Raw genomic sequence first — 17347 nt, forward strand, 5'->3', positions numbered from 1 at the left:
TACCAGGTGTCAGCCAGAGGAGACGTCCAAGCAGGGTGCCCCCTTCTGCTTCCCGCTGCGTGGCGACCAAAACACTGTCATTGTCCATCTACGCCTTGCTGGAAACAACCCAGCCAGCGGACCCTGAGCTGATGGCGAGACTTCCAGCCCAGAGGGAGAAGGGGTTCGAAACTTCCAAGATGCAGCGACTTGAGGATTACGAGGTCTTCTATCACGAAATAGGGGCGGAACTAGAGGGGGAGAGTCCTGAACTTAAGGTCCTCACAGACCAGGTTCGGCGGGATTTAAATAACCAGCCGAGCTATGCCCACATCGCGGTTGCTACAGACTCGCTGCTGACCCACGCTCATGCCGCGGTAGCAACTGACCCACGGCCAGCAAGCTCTATGTCGCGGTGGCAACCAACCTGCTAACGAGCCAGATCCACTTCACGGTGGGAACCGACTCACTACTGAGCCAGGTCCACATCGCAGACCTAACCCTAGGATGAAGAGAAAAGTTCATAAAACAGTGGTGAGGACGGCCATGATGTACGGATTGGAGACGGTGGCACTGAAGACACAACAGGAAGCAGAACTGGAGGGAGCAGAAATGATAATGCTGAGGTTGTCGCTTGGAATGAACAGGTTGGATAGGATTAAAATTAGCTCATTAGAGGGACAGCCAAAGTTGGATGTTTTGGAGACAAGGTTAGAGACCAGACTTCGATGGTTTGGACATGTTCAGAGGCGAGAGAGTGAGTATATTGGTAGAAAGGTGCTGAGGATGGAGCTGCCAGGCAAAAGAGCGAAAGGAAGACCAAAGAAAAGGTTGATGGATGTTGTGAGGGAAAACACGAGGACAGTGGTATTAGAGAGGAAGATGCATGAGATAGGCTTAGATGGAAAAAGATTACATGCTGTGGCGAGTGCTAACGGGACAAGCCGATCGGAAAAGAAGAAGAATCTAAACGTCTTTTTGAAATATAAGGTCAGACCATAATCATCTCACCACAATAATTTCCCACTAAACTAAGACAATCTTGAGGCGACTCAGAGCGCCGAGGAAGACGACAATAATGGTTAAGACTTCTCAAACAAAGTGTAGAAAAGTAGAAAGTGGAGGAAAAAAAAAAAAACACCAAATTGACCATGACAAAGTCTTTTTAATTTTAACAGTCAGGTCAAAATAGCAACCGTTTTCTAAAATCACAATACAAACCTCAACAATACTCGCACTCTGTTTACTGTGGTTGACAAGCTCACAACTCTGCTGCAGAAATTGTAACAGATGATAAATGAGTTTGCCTGTTATTTTTGTAAAAAAAAAAATTCATCAGCTTGAACATCAGTACAAATCATCAAAATGATGCAATGACACTAAATCTGAAGCCACCACGGGAAACCTCTATTACCATGTCAGAATTTGATGCAGTTGACCAAAAAACTGTAGAGAAAACTTTTTAGCAACTGAAAACAATAAGCTGTCTTGACTCAATACCATCAGTTTTTCAAGTGTTAAGCCTCTTCTAAAAAACAGACCACTGGACCCTTCCATGTTGGCAAGCTGTAGAGCTATTTCTCATCTCCCTTTAATAGCCAAGATTGTTTTTGATCAACTGAGCAATTGCTTAGATTTAGATGGGCCTTTTGACAAATTTTAATCAGATTTCTGAGCTCATCACAGTACAGAATCTGCTCTTATTAAATAGTTAATTGACATAATGTTGAATACTGACTCAGAAAAGGTGTCATTGTGGTCTTGTTGGAGCTCAGTGCGGCTTTTGATTCGGTAGATCATAACATCCTGCTGAACAGGTTGGAAATTGGGTAAAACGAAATGGAACGCTGCTTATATTGTCTAGGTCCTACCTGGAAGAAAGGAGCTACTTTGTATCCATTGGAAGTGCTCAATCAGAAACAAATAGTAATGAAATGAGGGGGTCCTTTAAGGGACCCCACTCAACTCAGCAATTTCTTGAATTTAAATTCACTTTTTGACGAATTTCAATCAGGTTTCCCAACTCATCAAAGTACAGAATCTGCTCTTATTCATTAATTCAGCTTCTACCGCTTATCCGAGGTCAAAACGCAGGGGCAGTACCTTTAATAGGGACGCCAAGCCTTCCCTTTCCCCAGTCACTTCATCCAGCTCTTCCGGGGGGATCCTGAGGCGTTCCCAGGGCATTGTCTCTGCAGGTTGTCGTGGGTCATCCCAGAATCTCTTTCCACTTGGACGTGCCCAGAACACCTCACCAACGAGGCATGTGGGAGAAATCCGAATCAGATGCCCCAGCCACCTATTCTGGCTCATCTCAATGTAGAGAAGCAGCAGCTCGACTTAGGGAGAGCTAGGACCTACTGCAGAGGAAACTCATTTTGGCTGCTGGTATCTGGCATTTTTTGTATGTTTTTGGCAGCTTGTGATCATAGGTAAAGGTAGGAATGTAAATCGAGCGGTAGCAAGATTTGCCTTTCGATTCCTTCTTTACCACAATGGAACGATACAAGTACACTGCACACACTGTACCAATCCGCATGTCGATCTTCCCTTCCATTCTTCCTCAACTCATGAACAAGACCCCAAGATATTTAAACTCCTCCACCTGGGGCAGGATCCCATCTCCGACCTGGAGAGGGCAGGCCACCCTTTTCTGACTGAGGACCATGGTCTCAGATTTGGAGGTGTTGAATCTCATCCAAGCCGGTTGCAAACCACGCATGATATGGACAATCTTTCAATGGAGTGATGCTGACATTCAACAGTCGCAAAAGGATTTCATAGGCAGTCGATCTCAGAGGGTTTTATTCTCGCCATCCTCCTTATGATGTCAGCGCACGTTATATTCAAACATTTAGAAAGCACGCTCAAGCTGAAAGATTTGATGTTTGACAGTTAACGTTGCACTGAGTTTCGCCATTCCGGGAGAAAACGAAGAGCCACAGCCCCCTCTCTCTTCCCATTTAGTTGTACTTGCGGTCTTCCGCAAGCCTTGATCCATTGTAGACACTTCGTCAACTGTGTTTTAGGCTTTGGAAAATGAATTAACCGGGCCCCTTGTAACCTAACAGGATATCTTTCATCAGAATTGCACGTTACCCAAGCGCATCTGAGAACCATTTTCTTCATAACATTAACTTTTCCAAGCACACGCTACTGACAATTAGCATTGCTTGTGGGACAATACGGCGAGAGGATCGTGTCAAGCCAGGGGTTAAGACAATGTGACTATCTGATTGGCTATTATTGTACAAGTGATTGACGGGTTGGAAAGGTCCATTGATTTGATATGTCTTTTGATAGTCAGGTTATTCGAACACCTAGATTTCGGACTTGGTCTTTGGTTTTTAAAGATAGTCAGTCCAGATATCTGCTAACAGTTATCCTTTTTTTTTTCCCAAAACAATTTTAAGATTAGTTGAAGAAACTTTTTGTTCATCGCGATGTAGCCGTAAAAAAAAGCTTGTGGTTCTGATTTCTATCATGTAATAAATATGTCATGGGCGTGGTTCTCCATGGCCACGTGCACATTGACTTCATTCTCCGTGCGTGCAGTTTGTGCGAGTGTGCTCTGCGCGCTGGTACGGAACTGCAGAGTCAAGTCGGCTGTTTGACAGCGGCCGAGAGTGTCAGCTCGGTAACTGCCTGGTCCCGTGTCATAGTGTTTCTTAGCTATATAAAGGCAAGTTACGATTTCATGTTTCGCCCTGTCCGATCATTGTTTCTTAGGAGAATGAAGTCAATGTGCACGTGGCCATGGAGAACCACGCCCATGACATATTTATTACATGATAGAAATCAGAACCACAAGCTTTTTTTTACGGCTACATCGCGATGAACAAAAAGTTTCTTCAACTAATCTTATAATTGTTTTGGAAAAAAAAAAAAAGGATAACTGTTAGCATCTAGGTGTTCGAATAACCTGACTATCAAAAGACATATCAAATCAATGGACCTTTCCAACCCGTCAATCACTTGTACAATAATAGCCAATCAGATAGTCACATTGTCTTAACCCCTGGCTTGACACGATCCTTTCGCCGTATTGTCCCACAAGCAATGCTAATTGTCAGTAGTGTGCGCTTGGAAAAGGTAATGTTATGAAGAAAATGGTCCTTAGATGCCCTTGGGGAACATGCAATCCTGATGAAAGATATCCTGCTAGGTTACAAGGGGCCCAGTTAATTCATTTTCCAAAGCCTAAAACACATTTGACGAAGTGTCTACGATGGATTAAGGCTTGCGGAAGACCACACATACAATTAAATGTGGAAAATATCAACAAACACAAGGCTGTACATCCAAAGGTAAGTGAGGGAGAAGTATCTTCTCTGAGTTTGACTGAATTATTATCAGTGCTTTATACATTGCAGGAGAACAGCTTTCACTTTATTAGTGTATTACTGACCTGCTGAAGGAAGTGTGGAATGTTTTATGCCGAAGAGTCGGGTTAGGGATACGTAAATGCGCGATGTCTTGCAAGCGAAATGTCTATTTTCCTATTTGTATCACATCAGACTTTTAAGACAAAGCACTGGGTTTGATCACGAGCCAAGTCAAATGAATACACCGACTCACTTATAATGACTACAATGATATTACTCGTGAGCTTTCCAAGTATAAAGTATTCACCCTGCTTTACATGCTCAGTAAAATTCCACTATCTTATCCTGTTGGATTTTAATATGACGTTTGTCAGGCATCAAACTTTTTTGCATCCATCGCCAACATTTCGCTGTAACTCTGACATAGCGTCCTCGTCTGTCCAATATCTTAATTCCCTGTACATATCCTTGCATGAAATAGTTGATAACTCTCCGTAGAACTCTCTTGGACAAATCTGACACATTTGGCAAAAAACATACCCCAATATTATCTGGAATACGTTATAGAGAATCGACTTCAAACATGTTATGGTCAATCGCCATTTTGAAAGCTTGCGGGACATGGCTAAGGGGGCGGAGCGTAAGGTCGCCATCGGAAAGGTCAATTACTAAAGCGGTCATTTACCATCTGAAGAACACATCCAGAGTGAAGGGTTGTATGTGTCAAGCAGACCAAGAGAAGGTCATTCATCCTTTCATCTCAAGTAGACTTGATTATTGTAATGGTCTTCTGACTGGTACAGAAAGACTATTAAACAGCTGCTGCTCATTCATAATCCTGCACCTTGAGATCAGAGCATATCACTTAAGAGTATCAAAATATACCAGATTTTCAAAACAATAAGGCACATCATATTAAAAGGCACAGTCTTCGTTGCGGGTGTAATTTCTGTATTTAACACAAACGTAAAGGGCACTGTATTATTGGGCGCAGGCATGATGGCGCTCCTGAGGCACTCAAGAACAATTGTATTTTTATTTTTATAAGTAGATGAAAAAGCTTCCCATTTTCTTTCCCAATGACTGGTAGAAGGAAGTCACAAGTCAATGTGACATCCTCACTCATGGTGTCACACCAAACCAAAATCATTGTAACACAGTAAACAGAACAACACAACAAGCAGACAACAAAACAACCAGAATGATGTGCGAAGAAACAACTGACAAATAACATGCACTTCAAATGGTATTTACGCACATTTAGGACCACAAAGCATGTTGGGAGCACCCCCAACCTCCCAGTGTTGCTGCAATACGCAAGTGAAAAACATACAGTAGAAGTTCTGTTGTACTTTATTAAGTATTCAATGTACATGTGTTTTTTTTTTTTGTAATTAATCCTCATCCCACAAATCCATCAAAGTCCTTATCGTCTGTATTCAAAATGAACAGCTGGGCAAGTTCTCCATCAAACACACCTGGTTCCATCTTGTCATTGTCAGAGACAGTCTCATTGCCGTGCGGCTCCTCAGAAATCATGCCGGCTTTTGCGGAGTGTCGAACAACAGTGTAAGCACACACGTTAAACCAAGCATCCGCAATCCATTCAGAAATTGTGGTGTAACTCGCCTGGTGCTGCCTCCCAGTCTTAGTGAAGCTGTGTTCACCATCTGTCATGTTACAACACTCACAACTTCACTTTGAACACCCTGTTTAAACCGATGTCCAGAGGTTTCTTTGTTTCCTTTTGTCGAAGCTCGCTATCCTGTTTCCTCTACTTGATGTTGAATTCTCTCACGGCTACTTGATTGCCATGTTTATCCGTGTAACTGATAACTTGCAGTTTAAACTGTGCTTTGTAAGCGTGTCTCTTTATTGGTGCCATTTTAGGTGGTCCTTAGCCAAAACGATATTTTGCACAAAGCAAATACCTGGGTGCGTGCCTTTAGCGTCCTCTTTCACGCCTACCCTTCCCCCTTTAACATCTGAATGCTGTCCTCAGTCAATTCCACCTTTCCTCTATATAAACAGGGTGTCGGGAGGGAATGCTCTCAGTCAGGCAGAGCACTCATCAACACATTTACACACAACATTTACAAATTTTCAAACTCGGTGCAGACATAAGGCACACTGCGTTATAAGGCGCCCCGTCCATTTTAGACGTTTAAGTGTGCCTTCGACGGCATGGCTGTGTATCGCTGTAGATTGTTGTCCTCACAGTTCTGATGACTGGGTTTCAAATCCTGTCTCCGCCTGTGTGAAGTTTGCATGTTCTCCCTATGCTTGCGTGAATTTTCTCCTGGCACTCCTGTCTATATAAAATATGTATTTTAAATTAAATGGCGTCGGTACGTCAGCGGATTGGTTAGCACATCTGCCTCACAGTTCTGATTTGGCCACGCCAGTGTGAGGTTCTCAGGCTCTCCCCATGTTTCTGTAGCTTTACTCCAGGTACTTCCGTTTCCTTCTACATCCAAAAACAGACATGGTAGGTTAATTCCATCCATCCATTTTCTGACCCGCATATCCTCACGAGAGTCGTGGGAGTGCCGGAGCCTATCCCAGCTGTCATCAGGCAGAAGGCGGGGTACACCCTGAACTGGTTGCCAGCAAATCGCAGGACACAGTCACTGTGATTTGACGGGAACGATCGTGCGTCATCGCACTCGCAAATCTGCACAGTCGAGCACGAAAAATCACGCACGTAAAAATTGTTATGAGTAGAAATACATAGATATTGAAAGACGTCGCTTCTTTTGTGTAACCCTGACCAATGCAATTGTGGTCACACACTCTCAGCGCACATGAAAACCAATACAGAACTGTGAACCACAGCCTGACGTCTTTCTTTTTTTTTTTTTCCCCAAACATAGATGCACACAGTCTGCCGTTGAGCCTACTTCTACTTCCTTTGTTTACCCAACACCGCCCTCCTCCAGCTCTTAAAGGGTTACACTCATAACTACAAACATCATCCTCCACTAGCGCTTTGGTTAGCAACACAGTCTGGGCAACATTGAGCAACGGGAGTTAGACATGCTGCTTAGGTTTACTCTCGATAATAATGGTAAAAGTAAAAAAAAAAGAAGTACTGTTGCTTTAGTGAATGTCAGGGTATGTGAATAATAGAAGAAAAACTGGTGAAACTGGATGAGATTTTTCTCTTTTTTAAGTAAAAAAGGTCTGGTCTGAAGCCAAAGTAAAAAGTACATGGTGAGATGGTGTCTAATGTTAAAATTCTACCTTGGCAAAGCCCGATCGAGGATGAACACACAGACAATACAGTGCACAAAAAGCTAATTCTGTATTTTATATATAGGAAGAAACATGACCTTAAAACTGTCTGGGAACATCATTCAGCTTTCAACATACATTGCTAAAGATATTCTGCAAGCAATAATTCAGGTTTACACCAAGAAAAACAGACAGGGATATCATTGTGGGTTAAAAAAAAAAAATTTAAAAAGTTGCAAGCGACCTTTCAAATTTATAGTTCATAGTTGACTTGGTTTGGGTAGCAATATATTTTTTTCTTCATTGACATTCTCATTATAAGTTTGCAAAAACACAAAATAGCTCTTAAACATGTTCTGATGGGAATGTAAATGCTGAAATCTGAATCTCTGAATCAGCCATGTAGCTTCAACAGATGACATTGATCTGACCACACTGCATACATCTGATGTTGCTCACAGTGGTCAAAGGAAGCGCTCACGGGCTGAGTGTGCTTGCTCAGACACAAGGTGAGACTTCAGGAGCAATTACTTGTAAAATGTCTGTATTTACTGATAATGAAACATGACGTTAATAAATGTCATATTCATGCGTTTCAATCATTTACAAAAACAAGAAATTAAAACACTTTTGAATGGATACAATATACACGCTATGAAAGCACGCTGAATTAAATTTAGTTTCAATTCCATTACTTTACTTAGTTAAATTTGAATTTGAATTTTACATTTTTTGGGATAAAGGTATGTACCTAAATAATGAACGTTCATATTGTGTACATTTTGAAAACAGAATAGCATTTATTTATAGACGTACTAGATATATTTCATTCATAATACAATTTATAAAACTTGCACGTATAAATTGGTGATCATCCTTTGATCATGCTTGCAGCCTCCACGCCCCCGGCTATTTTTCAGTCAAATCACATGCCTGGATTTTCTTTGACTTGATCTAAGTTCTAATGTTAGACTAGTCTGTCCATATATCTAAATGCGAACGGTCATTTTCCCCCGCGGTACCTCATTATCTTGAAGTTGAAAACTTTTTCCCTCTACATGCAGGGTTCATACTCAGTCTGACCAAAAAAAATTAAGGGCTTTTTTGGGCATTGTTGGGGGCTGACACGAAAAATTTAGGGCTGACACGGAAAAAATTTAGAGCCGACACGAAAAGTTTAGGGCCATCGTGGGAAATCAAGAGTAAGGAAAAAAGACTCACCCAATGGTGCCATCAACCGTTCTTGGTTCATCAAATGTTCCAGTACCTCAGTACCTGTGACAGTGATCACCTGTCGTCCCTTGTGGTAGTTCTCATTGATATGACCATTGTCAACGTCTTCACATAACAGGATACAGAAAAAGATTCTAACTACAATTGCAACAATATACACAAATGTCTTCTACTGACGTCTGTTTCAGCACCCCTACTCTAGCTCCTTGAGCCTACCCAGTGCCTCCTCTATTTGTTGCTGCGGAGGTGCCAAAGTGTCTCTCTTGTCCTTTGCTCTGCCTCTGAGTGCATTGGCCTCGGTGATAAACCTCAGATTCCTCTTTTCTCCTGCCTCCTCATACAGCCTGTCAGCCTTCTCAATAAGCGTTGATGTGTCAGTCTCTATTCTGGCAGTAGTGATGAAAAGTGGGCAGCGATGCCAAATGTAGCCAGGTACGAAGTCTTCCTTTCCCCACAGTGGTAGTTTTTAGCAACGTCACTGTCTGGGAACATGACTGCAAACACTTTCGAATTATTTTCACAAGATTTGTAACTGTAATGGCTGCAGATCAGTTTTAAAGTCCACACGATCTCTGCCTTTAACGAGTCCGTCTTCGTGTATTGAACTACATTCATAAAGCCTGACTTCTGGCTGGACAACTGTAGGTGCGCATTAGGGATCGCAACCGGTTAAAAATAACCGGTTATAACCGGCTTCCATTTTTTTTAAAACCGAAAGCGTAATCGGACTTTCGAAATCGGTTAAAATTTCCAATCATTTCTTCCGGTTCCGGTACTCCATATTGAGCTATTTTTTCAACATCATTTCCACTTTTTTCAAGTTTCGCTGTTAAAGTTGGACTCAAAAGAACATTCAGTTAAATCAAAGAACCATGAAACATGGCATCGAGGAAATGCTCCAAAGTATGGGAGTAAACTTGTTTTATTGGCAGAAATCAAAACACTACTCGTATAACGGGGAACTCTGAACTCGTCACTCCAGAAGAGCAACAACAAAAACAGTCCGTGCGGAACCCCGCACCCCAAGTCGAGGTCCCGCGGGTGAATTATGTAAACACCACTATGGTACCAGTTTTTTGCTACAGCTGTTCGGTTAAAACCGGTTATGAAAGTAAGCGTTTTTTTGCGATCCCTAGTGTGCATGCACTGCTAGTACCACTGCCTGAAGTTGATGATTCACTATCTTGATATTTTCGAAACAGATTTATACCAACATAAGATGAACAGTCTTCGCCAAATCAGCGTGTCTCCTGTTTTTGTGGTGCGACTCTAGCGCTTTGACGCCCATCTTTTCGAGCTGGTAACTCTGCTTGCACAGATGGCAGTAAAACGTGCCGATCTTTTGGATCTCGACGAACCCAGCTCCCAAACTCCTTACTTTCAACCCAAGCTTCTTGAAAAATGCACTTCCCCGTGATACAAGTTGGATCGATGAAAGAACTACACTACGTAAGTAACGAAGACGAAGTGAAATGCCTACTCACGGAAACAAACAATGGAATATCGACAAGATGGCGACTAGTTGTCAACACGGTGACTTCCGTTGACAATTTCCGGCTGATTTGGACGCCAGACGGATCGCTATTTTTTTTTTTTTTTTTTTTACATAAAAGATTAATTTATTTTTTAGGGAGAATTTTGACGGTAGAGGTCCTCCCTTTGATATTTTTTTAATTTAAGGCCTTTTTAGGGGCTTGACCGGTTTTCACGGATTTTAAGGACTTTTAGGAGCCCCTAAATACACCTTCGAAAATTTAGGGGTTTTTAGGGACTTTTAGGGCCGCGTGCGAACCCTGTACATGTTTTAGGAAGATATAAATCTACTGCTAGCTTTCATCAATGGATTGATAATAGATACCGTGGTAAATTACGATAGATAACAATACATCATGATGAAATAAAATGATTTGATTATATAAATATTTAGTTTTGAAAATGAATGTCAAATGACCTCTTTAAAAATGTCTCTCAGTCTATGCAGTGTCAAATTATGATTATGGTATTAGGCAACAACTACATACTCTGACAGGGTTCATACTCAGTCGGACCCAAAAAATTTAAGCGCTTTTTAAGGCCATTCTTAGGGGCTGACATGAAAAATTTAGGGCTGACACGGAAAAAAATTAGGGCCGACACGAAAAATTTAGGGCCATCGTGGGAAATCAAGAGTAAGGAAAAAAGACTCACCCAATGGTGCCATCAGCTGTTCTTGGTTCATCAAAGGTTCCAGTACCTCGGTACCTGTGACAGTGATCATGTCGCCCCTTGTGGTAGTTCACAAATGTCTTCTACTGATGTCTGTCTCAGCACCCCTACTCTAGCTCCTTGAGCCTACCCAGTGCCTCCTCTATTTGCTGCTGCAGAGGTGCCAAAGAGGCTCTCTTGTCCTTTGCTCTGCCTCTGAGTGCATTGGCCTCGGTGATAAACCTCAGATTCCTCTTTTCTTCTGCCTCCTCACACAGCCTGTCAGCCTTCTCAATAAGCGTAGATATGTCAGTCTCTATTCTGGCTTTGAGGCAGTAGAGATGAAAAGTGGGCAGCGATGCCAAATGAAGCCAGGTACGAAGTCTTCCTTTCCCCACAGTGCTAGTTTTTAGCAATGTCACTGTCTGGGAAAATGACTGCAAACACTTTCGAATTATTTTCACAAGATTTGTAACTGCAATGGCTGCAGATCACTTTTAAAGTCCACACGATCTCTGCCTTTAACGAGTCCGCCTTCGTGTGTTGAACTACGTTCATAGAGCCTGACTTCTGGCTGGTTGAAGTCGATGGCTGGAACACTCTAGGTGCGCACGCACTGCTAGTACCACTGCCTGAAGTTGATGCTTCACTATCTTTATATTTTAGAAACAGATTCATACCAAGAGAAGATGAGAGAATCTTCGCCAAATCAGCGTGTCTCCTTTTTTTCCCGGTACGACTCCAGCACTTTGACGCCCATCTTTCCTAGTTGGTAGCTCTGCTTGCACAGATGGGAGTAAAACGTGCCGATTTTTGCATCTCGACGAACCCAGCTTCCAAACTCCTTACTTTCAACCCAAGCATCTTGAAAAATGCACTTCCCCATGATACAAGTTGGATCGATGAAAGACGTAACGAAGACGAAGTGAAATCCCGACTCACGGAAACAAACAATGGAATATCGATGACAAGATGGCGACTCGTTGTCAACACGGTGACTTCCGTTGACAATTTCCGGCTGTTTTAGACGCTAGACGGATCGCTATTTTTTTAAATAAAAGATAATTTTTTTTCGGGAGAATTTTGGCGGTAGAGGTCCTCCCTTTGATTTTTTATAATTTAAGGCCTTTTTAGGGGCTTGACCGGTTTTCGCGTATTTTAAGGACTTTTAGGAGCCCCTAAATGCACCTTCGAAAATTTAGGGGTTTTTAGGGACTTTTAGGGACGTGTGCGAACCCTGTCTGATTTAACAAGTCAGTAAGTAATTTTAAGGTCTTGAGATTCCATCCCTAATCACACCCGCAACTTTATATCTGCAGGCATGACTGGTGGACCACACCCGTAACTTTATATCTGCAGGCATGACTGACCACACCCATACATTTTTCAAATGTGAGTGACTGCATAGGGACGAACAATAGACGCACTCACAATCACACCTTGGGGCAATTTAGAATCTCCAAATGAATGCATGTTTTTGGGATGTGGGAGGAAACCGGAGTGCTTGGAGTAAACCTACACAGGCACGGGAAGAACATGCAAACCCCACAGAGGCAGGGCCGGGATTTGAACCCCAGTCCTCAGAATTGTGAGGCCAATTCTCTACAGCTGCGTCACCATGAATTGAAAAGTCAAAATTGTTCATAGGTGTGAATGGGAGCGTGAATAGTTATTTATATGTCCCGTACGATTAGCTGGCAACCGGTTTAGGGTGTACCCTGCCTCTTGTCCCAAGATATCTGGGATATAATACAGGACTCCACACGGTACAGAAAGTTAAAGAATGAAAACTAAATAGAGGGCAGGAGGGGTTGGATCACAAGAATTGGCATTGATTTAGTGTATTTTTTAAGGAAAATTATATATAACAGGATATAATGATCTTTGGGAGGAGAAGGAGCTCAGAAAATGGATGATGGATCCAATTTTGGTCACATCACAGAGCTCTACTTAACAGCTTTAAGAATGTTTCTTTTCAAACGCAGAAAAAAAAAAAATCCACCATGTATTTGTGTGTGTGTGTGTGTGTGTGTGTGTGTGTGTGTGCGTGAGTGTGCATACGTGCATTTATCAGACAGTGCTGATTACCATAGTAAATCAGTCCAAAGCCACCTTGACCCAGGATTTTCCCCAGTCTCCATTTCTTCTTCACCGTGTCAGTCAGTGTGAAGCCATCTGGCAGCGGTTTGGGTAGGCCCCTCTTTTTAGGAGCATTCATTGAAACTAAAAAATGACGTCACAACATTACTCTATTGCAAAAGATAAAAACATATTAAATAATTTTAAATGACGCTGCAACAAATTAAGTGTAAATTATTCTGAATACGTTATAAAAATTATCAGTGGTATTATTTACCATTGAGTTGGCATTACAAGACAACATATTATACTGCCTTCAATTTATTAATATAAGGTTATCAGTCAGGATTCATTTTTCACTTTCACATTTTAAGACCGATAAATTCATTGAAAAATCGCATGTGAATCGTGATAACTCTTCCAGAATTATAACAGCATCATTTGTCTTTCTAATATTCACCTGTGTACTTAAGTCTGCTAAAATCATTACATCAGTTCCAAATTGAGTGACATATGCCGACGCTGTCACACGTCACCAAGCATTAGCCTTTTAATACGATTATTTTGTTGGTGTTCTTGTTACTCAGTAACATTACTGACAATTCGAAACTCGCAGAATCCTCACAGTAAACGTAACATTAACCTTTCATTCTGATGCTACATAATGGTAAGTGCAACTATCCCTACGCCTTTGACAAATAGTTGCTAGAACCAAGTAACGCCTTCAGAAGGGCATAAAATAGTTTGATAGCCAAAATACATCAAAGTAGCAGCTAACTTAGCAATGTCGGTAACATCTATTCACCAAGCCATGTTAAATACATACCAACCAACCTCCAAAGAGAATTATCAGCACATTAAGTTTACTCCTGTGGAAGAATGTAGTAATGTGCTTTCGTCAGTAATTCGCTATTGTGAATATATTGTCAACATTTTGGACAAAAAAAAAAAAAACACGTAGAACGGTTAAAACAGAACCCGATCACTTCCTGAAACCTTTCCCTCCCGCTCTAGTAGCAGCCAATCACAAGTCAGAAAACGTCAGCTAACCACTCATAGCCAATAGAAAAGCTGCTTTGGCATAATCATTGCATTGGATGCAGCGCTCAGTTAACTGGAGCCCACACAAGCAGCATGGCTAACTTCCCCAAGTCACTGTGAAGGTATTTTGTGCTCTTGGGTATTTCCCAGACTTTGGTCAAATACTGTGGGGCGGCACGGTAGAGTGGCATGTTAGACCGTCTCCCTCAGAGTTCTGAAGACCCGGGTTCAAATCCCAGCCTCCGGGTAATGTGTTATCTGGTGTTCAGGCAGAAACCATCCGGTTGTAATACCATAATACCAGTAGTATATAAATGCGGAACCGGTTCCGGCAATTGTAAATTGCTATGATAACGCAGTGTGAAAGCTGTTCACGTTCACAGAAACGGGTTCCAGTGACTCAAGAAAAAGAAAAAAAAAAGCTGAGGGTCATCACATAGAAGTTGACCTTGATAAGATCAGACCATCAAGGACACTAATTCTAAATGGAGGAGTAAATAACATCCATCCATCCATCCATTTCCCTAGCCGCTTATCCTCACGATGGTTCCGGGAGTGCTGGAGTCTATCCCAGCTGTCAACAGGCAAGAGGCAGGGTACACCCTGAACTGGTTGCCAGCCAATCACAAGGCACATGGAGACAGACAACAGTCGCAGTCACAATCACACCTAAGGGCAATTTAGAGCTTCCAATTAATGTTGCATGTTTTCGGGATGTGTGAGGAAACTGGAGTGCCCAGAAGAAAACCCACGCAAGGTACAGGGAGAACAAGCAAACTCCGGGATATAACCCTGGACCTCAGAGCTGTGGGGCCAACACTTTACAGGTGAGCCACCATGCCGCCCATAAATAAACAACACATTTACATCCATCCATTTTCTTCACCGCTTATCCTCACGAGGGTCGTGGGGAGTGCTGGAGCCTACCCCAGCTGTCAACGGGGAGGAGGCGGGGTACACCCTGAACTGGTTGCCAGCCAATCGCAGGGCACATGGAGACACACAACAGTCACATCCACAATCACAGCTAGGGGCACTTTAGAGTGTCCAATTAATGTTGCATGTTTTTGGGATGTGGGAGGAAACCGGAGTGCCCGGAGGAAACCTACGCAGGCATGGGGAGAACATGCAAACTCCACACAGGAGAGTCCAGGTTTAAACCCAGGACCTCAGAACTTTGAGGTCAAGGCTTTACCATCTGAGCCACCGTGCCGCCCACTATTGCATCATATATATATATATATATATATATATATATATATATATATATATATATATATATAGCCAAATTTATTGTAAATGTCAGACCAACATAATAAAATAGACCCCTACAGAGTACGATCCCACAGTCTAGTAATTTTATTAAATTTAAACTGTGTGGCATGGGGAGAACATGCAAACTCCACACAGTCAGGTCCAGGTTTGAACCTGGGACCTCAGAACTGTGAGGCCAACACTTTACCAGCTGAGCCACTGTGCTGCCGTACATGTTTACTATCCCTAACAAAATCATTCCATGCAAACATTGTGCGGGGTTTGCATGTTCTCCCTGTAGCTTCCTGGGCTTTCTTCGGACACTCCAGTTTCCTCCCACATACCAAAAACGCGTTAATTGGAGACTAAATTGCTTTTAGCTGTGATTGTGAGAATGAATGGTTATTTGTTAAATGTGCCTTGCAATTGGCTGGCAATCAGTTCAGAGTGTACCCCGACTCCATCCTAATACACCTGGGATCAGCTCCAGCACTCCCTTTTAAGAATAAGCGGCTCAGAAAATAGGATGTCGGATCAATAATTACTGTAGCCCAACTTGCTGATGTAGTGAATGAGTGTTTCTTTGTGTTAATTTTTTTTTTCTTTTCATCTTTTCTGTGAAGCTTAAGCATTCCAAAGTTTGTTTTCTTTTTCCTGATCTTTATTATTTTCTGTTATGCCAAAGAAGTGGAAAGGAATGTTGTTTCTTGTTGATCGGCGAATCGGATGTCGATTGGTGTGACTGAGTACTCGATGATCGGTTGGTGCGTGTTCTCTCCTCAGCGCACATTGTGTCCTGAAGAGGAAGACACTGCGCTGTGAATGTATTTGTCTTCACTTTGCTCGTTCCGCAGAGGACCGCTACAATTTGGGGGCTCGTTCGATATATGTGCAGCGTGGATGTACTTCTTGCTGTTAAAGAAGTCACCGGCTATCTCATGCCTCATCTAAACTCTACCATCATCAGCAGGGTGGCAAACCAGCAACAGTGGTTTCCTGACGATCAGTGAACACAGAGAAAGCAAGCTGAAGTATTTCTACTACCAGGGGAGCTGCTCTCACGTTCTGAAGGTGAAAAGGCATCACACCACACCATTCACCACCACACTGCACAAAGATGGCTTCATTTTCACCGGGGGCATACAAACTACAGGTTGAGTAAATAATAAGAGAGCTATGTGATCTGTCTTTGGAAACATTGGCTGAAATATGTAACTTTTTAGTCATTGCAGGGAAAGCTCTAGAACTTGTGACTGGGAAAAGTCGACAATCTCTCATCAAATTAATTTCAGACTACATACAGAGGGAGGAACTTGAAGAGCTGGAGGATAACGGAATGGCTGACTTGCTTATACTCAGACTGAAATTGCTAATCCTCGCAGAGCTGCTGCTCTGAAACAGAAGCAAACACAGGAAGAAGAGGAAAGATTATGGAATGAGATTGAGACTTTGCAACTTCAGTTGGCTGCCAAACAGAAACAGAATGACAAAGAACCCGCAAACAGAAATTCAAACCGCTGGCCATAGCATGCTAACACAGAGCGTGTGTGTTTCTTTCGGCTTGTCCCTTTCGGGGTCGCCACAGCGTGTCATCTCAGATGAACGGATATATGTTTGGCACAATTTTTACACCAAATGCCCTTCCTGACCCAACCTACCTCAGGGAGTGGAGGCCCCAGTGGGATACGAACCCACAACCCCTGGTTTACCAAACCAGTGCTCTAACCACTGAGCTACGGGGCCTCTGCTAACACAGAGCACACACCAGAATTTCCTCCCTGCTGTGTGGCACAAAGACTATAAAATATCTGGCCAAATTGGAGAGCCAGGGCAGAAAGATGGTCTGAGCTTTTCAAGTTTAGTCTGTCAAATAGAACATGGCCCAAGTAAAGGGGTTCCAGAACTCGAAAATGTTGATGCAGTAATACGAGCAATTACTCCCGGCATGCAACTTCAGAGCTCTTTCGAGGGGAAAGTCAATCTAACGCTCCCCATCCTCAGAAGAACCATCCAATCCA

At 42.6% G+C, this 17347-nt stretch overlaps 1 protein-coding gene across 5 annotated transcripts in view; it reads right to left on the minus strand.

The window, feature by feature from the left end:
* LOC133510247 (serine/threonine-protein kinase VRK1-like) overlaps positions 1-14019 on the minus strand; it is a 57235-nt gene extending 43216 nt beyond the window's left edge. For 3 of the 5 annotated variants that reach the window (XM_061838050.1, XM_061838053.1, XM_061838054.1), the window contains exons 1-2: positions 13861-14016; positions 13044-13178 (exon numbers count right to left, since the gene is read on the minus strand). In XM_061838050.1, the coding sequence (XP_061694034.1) occupies positions 13044-13173 (130 nt within the window). In that variant the 5' untranslated portion in view covers positions 13174-13178; positions 13861-14016. Of the gene's footprint in view, positions 1-8759; positions 8917-13043; positions 13179-13860 lie in introns of those variants that run through there. The other 2 variants (XM_061838051.1, XM_061838052.1) reach the window with 2 other exon arrangements.
* Positions 14020-17347: the final 3328 nt, after the last annotated feature.

This window comes from Syngnathoides biaculeatus, chromosome 12, assembly GCF_019802595.1.
Source record: "Syngnathoides biaculeatus isolate LvHL_M chromosome 12, ASM1980259v1, whole genome shotgun sequence".
Taxonomy (NCBI): Eukaryota; Metazoa; Chordata; class Actinopteri; order Syngnathiformes; family Syngnathidae; genus Syngnathoides; species Syngnathoides biaculeatus.